The 7,039-nt window shown below is 43.5% G+C and overlaps 1 protein-coding gene across 2 annotated transcripts in view; it reads right to left on the reverse strand.

Moving 5' to 3' along the window:
- Positions 1–3,606, reverse strand: part of LOC109482376 (retinal dehydrogenase 1-like) — a 42,602-nt gene extending 38,996 nt beyond the window's left edge. The window contains exon 1 of one of the 2 annotated variants that reach the window (XM_019785077.1): positions 3,214–3,606. In XM_019785077.1, coding sequence (XP_019640636.1) covers positions 3,214–3,285 — 72 coding nt within the window. In that variant the 5' untranslated portion in view covers positions 3,286–3,606. The remainder of the gene's footprint in view (positions 1–3,213) is intronic. The other variant, XM_019785076.1, reaches the window with a different exon arrangement.
- Positions 3,607–7,039: the final 3,433 nt, after the last annotated feature.

Genomic DNA, 7,039 nt, shown 5'->3' on the forward strand with positions numbered 1-7,039 from the left:
TTTGGCCAAATAGAGAGATAACATGCCGGGGGAGTTGGCGACAAAAATGTACTCTCTAGCGGACCAACTCCCCCGGGCCCCGGCATGCTTTCTCTCTATTTGACCAATTTCTACTCTTCCCAGCCGCCTCCCGAAGCCTGGTAGAGGCTACCGAAAGCCCACACATTACGGAAAAAGTGGGATCTTTTGTGTTCCACTGTCTTCCAAAAAGAAGTCAAACCCAGTAGTTTTAGGAGTTATGGTAGTTTTAATTCCTTCTGTCTTGTTATGTATTACTTGTATCAAGGACATTATACCACTGATTGTACAGATATAATGTCCTTGCTTGTACTTATATATCACATGTTCCTGTTGTATTTGTAATTAGACCTCGAGATCTCAATAAACAATTTAATTCATTGGCCCTGTTAGCTACCCAAAGATCTCACCAAAGGTCAATTACTTGTATCAAGTTGTAGAAGACCATACAAAAGTCCCTGTACTTTTTTGTTGTGTCAATAAAGAATCATTAACGTCATAAGTGAATGAAAAATGAAACAAACAAACGTCATAGCCGCCGAGTTCTTCCTGTTTTTATCGCGACCGCCGCCCGTCACTAATGAACTCCAGTCGCCGTTCGCGTGTACTTGTTTGTTCGAGCGGAGGCGAAAAATGGCACGATCGCGACGTCCTTTTGATATATCGCCGCTGTTTAGCGAGTGTTTGCCAATTTGCCGGGCTAATAGAATAATGTGTAAGATAACAATGCGGCGTGTGATAGCGGCCTCTATCGCGTTGAAAATTAATGAGGATTAAATTAGCGGCATAATTGGGCGAATGGACGGTAACTACGACGGTCAACGGCCGCAGTAAATCATCCGGACACCGCCGGCTCAATGTAAGTCCGGGGCGTGCTGATGACTGGCGTTTCATGCGCGGGGAAGTAATGCGAGAACAGGTACTGTAAGAGGAAGAAGCCACCAAATTCCATCCTTATGTTCCCACGTTTAATTTAAAGAACGAAATCATTTTTTTTCAGGCCTTGGCTCCTGTACTAATAAAGGAAAACTGCTCTTCTCTAAACATCACAGAATCTAGCCGCTACCAGGCTTCGGGGGGCGGCTGGAAAGAGTAGAATAGAGAGATAATATGCCAGGGGAGTTGGTCCACCAAAGAGTACAGTTAGTGGCAAACAGTATAGCGGACCAACTCCCCCGGCATGTTATCTCTATATTTGGCCGATTTTTACTCTTTCCAGCCCTCTCCCTTAGCCTGGTAGTGGCTACACAGAACCTACTTTTTCAGAAAGAGTGTTGTCAGTCCCAACAAGTTAGAATTTCAGAGTTAGCATCTATACATTTATACTAGAGTGGTCGCGTGTCAGTTCTTCCTTGCTAGTCTTTTCATGTAACTCGCAATCATCCGTATAGCAAGAATTTGCATTAGATTTTTATTATTTTAACATTATTTGAGAAAGTTGAAAGGTCTTCGTTCGTTCGTTCGTTCACTCATTCAATCAATCAATCAATCAAAAATATGACGCCATTTTATGCCAACAAACACCCCCACAGCTTGACATCACAAGACAGGGAAATAGTACTACGCACGCCACACTTCCCACCATTTCAAAATATACACTACAAAAACATGGACTGCTTTTGAGGGAGGGTCTACATGTGGTCATCCTGGCAACGCTTATCGATAAATTACAGTAGGCAACGGTTAATAATAGTAAATTGACTTGTTATTGCGAAAACTTTTGGGAATGATTTCATTGTATTGCTCACTTTCTTTCATGGAGCTTCTGGCAAAACTAGGCCGCGAACACAGGCGGGCGCTCAGTTGTGACTTTTGGCCAGTCTGGCGTTTAGCTGGGCGATACGAAGAGTTTAATTTGTCATTTTGATAATTTCAGGATAATGCATAACGTGCTACCTCTCGTAGCATAATTTCAAGCTACCAACCGCGCTTCACGGATAATTTACTGACGACGCTAAACATTAAATTCGAGCGGTCAAATAATGTGATTATAATATAAACGGTGAATCAAAATAGCTCTTTACTTCACACGGAGAACGACTTGCAGACCTTCCTGACTGTATGTACTACAGTATCACAGGATACCGGAAGACATACAGACTAGGACTTTGGATCTAGGTGAGTCACGCCGGTTCTCACGAGTCCAGGTCTGGTGACCGGCGTCCACACCCCCGCGACCTCTCCTGGTCATACTCTACAAGCAGAAGCTTTCGGAGGTTTACACTTTTGTACAGGCCAGTACATGTATGTATATCCAACGAAAAGCTGACAAAATAGAGAGAGTCGCGGGAGCGAGCCGCTGTAATATAGGGACAACTGAACTTTGTAGTGGCCAAACTATAAACCTGGCAAATTATTTTTCCTATTGAGTAAAGAGAATCTTGTAACACAACCAAGTCTTTTATTCAGCCGACGTTTCAGTGACCGCCTGTCACCTTACACAGTGTCTTACCAACCTGATAAAAAAACTATTCACGGATATTTTTCCTATTTGGCTGCATTTTTACTATATTTCGACCCCCGTCGATAGTTTTGTGGGGACTAGTTCTGTCAGGTCGTGTGCCGGAAAACTTAAGCGGAGTTACACATTAATCAAACCCCGGGGCAGCGGAGGAATTCGCCGAGAGAGATTTTATAACAGACCAGATGTACATCAACACTGAGCGGTTTACTTTAATACGTTACAAGTACGACCTATATGCAAACAACTGACCCGTGCACTAGTGAATCCAAACACCGCGGTCCACTTTCCTCCTATCGACAACGTGTAGCAATAATGTAACGTCCATTTGTGGACTTCAACTCACTCTTTCTAGTCAGTCACCGACCCGAATTAAGAAGGTTTCATAATTGTACAGTGCGTCCCTATCTTTGCTATGTCACATATAAACAGCGCAGCGAGCAATACAGTCTACATCGCAGCACAACCTATCCGAAGGTTGGCGTCTCTCTACTCTGCCTTTCTCTGTCTTTTTGGAGTACAGCAAAGGATTATTGCGCAGATATCTGGACACATTGATTCCGATCTGAGCAAAGATAGCCCAACAGATAGCCCTACAGAGGTATGGCTTCTCAAGCAAACTTACGAAAGGATCGTACAAGCGGTGTATGTAGCCACCTGCTTGCATGCTCGCGTGGGAAGCAGCCCCCAATATTATATACCGAAGCCTCACACATAAAACTTGACTTGCTTACCTCTGTATACTTGATCTCAGGGTTGCGCTGGGCCAGCTGGGCTAGCTGTGCGAACTGTGCCATGTCCTCCATGCCTGCGGTACGATGAGTTTTGCCGGTTACTGCTGCAGATCAGATGGCGTGCGGAGATCTAGACGGGGGCTGTGCCCGTTATAAAGTCTGAGGCCACAAACACAGCCCGCCTCTCATTGGTCGAATCTACTTCCTCGCTGCTCTGCGATTGGCTAGTCGTCAGTGCGCGAAGTCCGGTCCTCCCTACGTGAAAAATTCGCGACACCTTGAAAGTCTACCTGACTTACATTTCTCACATAGGACCAATTCCACACTTCTAGAATTCCAACACAAACATGAGCGCCGTTATAATATGATGAACAGTTTGTCCTCGCGATCCGGGAAAACATTCCCCTGGCTGTGTCACTCAGACTCACACGTGTTGGCTGTGTCAGCTCCACGTGACAAATTAGACCTGACAGGTCCCTTTTTGCTTGCATGAGGACCACGCGGTCGCGAGATGACGCCAGATATGCATTTGTACACCCAACATTCCTCCCCAACCACCATCTGTTTGTCCAGATATACATTATTAATAGTCGCGTCAGCACGGACTTTTAATTTGCACAGATCCTCTCTTTGCCTTCCTGTTCATGGTTTGAAAGATTACACGATGTACTAGTCCAGATTATAGATAGGTGTACGTTGCGTTAGTAATAACCTGTGTAGTCGCTTTGACCTATAGAATGAAAGACCTTTCTTGTACGTTTATGCTCTTACAAGCTAAGTACAGGTCATAAACAGCAAAAACACTTAAACTATACATACTAAAGTGATCTACTATTTACAGGTTCAACTTCTTCTCGCCTCTTGAGGCAGTTGTAGATGTACGAACATATTGAGCTAAGGCCACACCAATTTAATTTGTTGGTTCTCGGATTTTTTCAGAAAAAATATGAAGCGACAGGGCGAAAAAAAATAAAAATAAAAACAGGTCTAGGCATCCTATTATAGGCTTAAATGCTGCAAAGTGAGCCATGAAGTCAACACAAAAGGCTGGGTTAAAATTTAAACATTGAATTTTGAACTTTTAATCAAACCACTGCAATGATAGATGGGAAAACTGTAACAACTAGGAAGAAAAGGACTTTCCTCAACTGTTGGGGGGGCAAAACATGAGCATTTTCCAGTTGATTCAGGACCAGAATCAATTTTTTTTTTTTTTGCAAATCAGAAAAAAACCAAGAGGCGAATCCGAGAACCAACAAATTAAATTGGTGTGGCCTAATGATACATGTTTTGTCAAGTTTCATACGGAATACGAATTTTTCTTATATGCTTATGTTTCAGAGAAGAAGAAAAAACAACATTCGTCTGTGACCAGGAGTCGAGGTGTGTGTTTGAATGTCTAATGATGTAATAATGAATTTCTGACTGACACCACTTCGTCAAACAAAACTGCAACACGTGGACAACACAAACACACATTAGCACTTGAGACGACACGAATTCATTAGTAGATACGTGAAAGTGAGAGAACATGCTTCGGCCCTTTTGGTTTTCATACTTTTTTTTGACTAATTGATTACCAGTTGGTTGATTTTACATCCTCTGATATTTGATGCAAGGAGCTTTCAAATTGAGGTCTTTGGCTGATCTAAACGTAATTTCATTGCTCTACTGGTTTTCTCTTGCGTAACCGTAACAGTGATTCTTATCTTAATGAGGATAACTTCAAAGACATACCCCCTTTCCACTACATGTAGAAGCCGAAATAAATAAATAAATAAATAAACATGTAGAACCTGCGACCCGTAGAGATCTGAGATCGCGAATTTAGTACATAAAGAACGAATCCTTTCACGATCTGTGTGTTTTGTTCCATACTTTGGAATCTCAGTGCGTCATATTCCAATTATGAAAGCAAGGGTGACACAAAGGCGCCTTTAGTCGCTGGACGGTCGCTCAGCGATCGCGGTTTAGTGGGATTAGGATAGTCTCCACCAGACTAACAACACGGGTAAAAATAAGGTAAAATGTAAATTGACTAGGGCAGTTAAGCCAGCGTAGAGTTCAATTGCCTGCTTCAGAGGGAGAAATTAACCCTCTCGCGGACTGACTCTCCTGGCCAACTATTCTCTTTTCTTTACCGAATTGTAAGATCCGTACCCCCGTAGGAAGGCCTGGTGGAGGCTACAATGACTCTCCTGGCCAACTATTTCTCTTTTCTTAACCGTACCCCAGTAGAAAGGCCTGGTGGAGGCTAGGATTGGGGCCTTACGTAAGATAGGGATGGGTGCGTTATACAATACGGAAGCGTTGCTATAGGAGACTGAAACATTCTTACTTATTGACAGACAGACGGACGTCCAGGGCTGCCCGACTGGCTGTATACGTACTGTCCGTCTATTTGCACTGGTTGGATTTGTTTATTTGTGTTTGACACACTTGTAAACCTGGCGAGGAAACACAATCGCACAATGCCGGTGACATGCATCTTATACTTACTATAGCACATTTCTCCAAACTCAAGATTGTGTTAATTTTCACCCTAGCCTCTACCAGGCTTCAGAAGCGGCTGGAAAGAGTAGAAATTAGCCAAATAGACAAATGACAGTCCAGGGGTGTTGGCCTGCTAAAGGAGTACGGTTCGGGAGCGTCAAACTGTACTCCTTTAATAGCGGACCAACTCCCCTGGCATGCTATCTGTCTATTTGGCAAATTTTTACCCTTTCCAGCCGCTTCTGAAGCCTGGTAGAGGCTATCTGCCTCCGTAATGATGACTGGCTCGTCCTATCAACTCTGGCAGCATTTCCCGCCATTTGTACTTCCGCACATTCCTTACCTTGAACGGGCACCAGGGAAATATTCGCGGGTTGAATAACTTCTAACTTTAGCCTCTAACTTCAACTGTACTATAGTATAATGTAAGTACTGTTACTCTGGAATGCTGGCCACTCTCCTCTCAGCAATTCCCAAGCAAGATTATATTTGCGGCGCTCGTTCCAAAACGACGTCCTTCGTAGGAATGGTGAGATTTGCCAGGAAAGTATTAGCCTGATGCTAAACCCATTTAGCTGCCGAAAGAGCCTCGACAGCTAAGGTATAGATTTGGAATACCAGCCTAAGGAAAAGTATGAAGAGGAAATGGAGGCCGGGCCAGCATTGGCAGGCCGTCACAATGGACAGGTCCCAGTGCAGTGCCCTTAATGGGAAATGTACTTTACACTTTCATGTATTTCCTCGTTCGACGTACGGTCACGTCAGTACCCAGCAGCTTCAGGTAGGGACGTCCTTTAGGATGAGACGTAAAGCTGGAGGTCCCATGTGTGAGGACAGCCACGCCTCGATTACATTAAAGGACCCACCACACTTTTACAGGTGTCCAGACCTTTGGTTATTACTTTTTGGAGGTCCCTTTTCCACATTGACACACGTATTAAGAATATTGGAATCTTGTCCATAGTGAACACCTGTCCACATAGACCAGATTTTATCCGTCTTCATTTATATACGAACAGAAAAGGGACAGCACTGCAAGATATGTTCAACTGCTTGTCTCTTTATTCACCATAGCTCATAAATTATATTTCGTTATTTCAGTAACTTTTCACCTTACAGAAACCTTTTTGATATCACCTTATCATGTCCAGGCATGTACGTAGAAACATCAGATAAAAATCTACAGATCAAACATGTTTTACCTTTCTTCCTACGTTATCATACCTGTGTTTTCCGTTGCAATTAGCCTTCGGGCATGAGTTTGCAAATACAGTTTGTTGATTTATCCTACTGAGCGGCTTCCGGGGATCAGCCGAGGATTACCCCGGGCTTA

This window comes from Branchiostoma belcheri, unplaced genomic scaffold (assembly GCF_001625305.1).
Source record: "Branchiostoma belcheri isolate BF01 breed outbred unplaced genomic scaffold, Haploidv18h27 scaffold6, whole genome shotgun sequence".
NCBI lineage: Eukaryota > Metazoa > Chordata > Leptocardii > Amphioxiformes > Branchiostomatidae > Branchiostoma > Branchiostoma belcheri.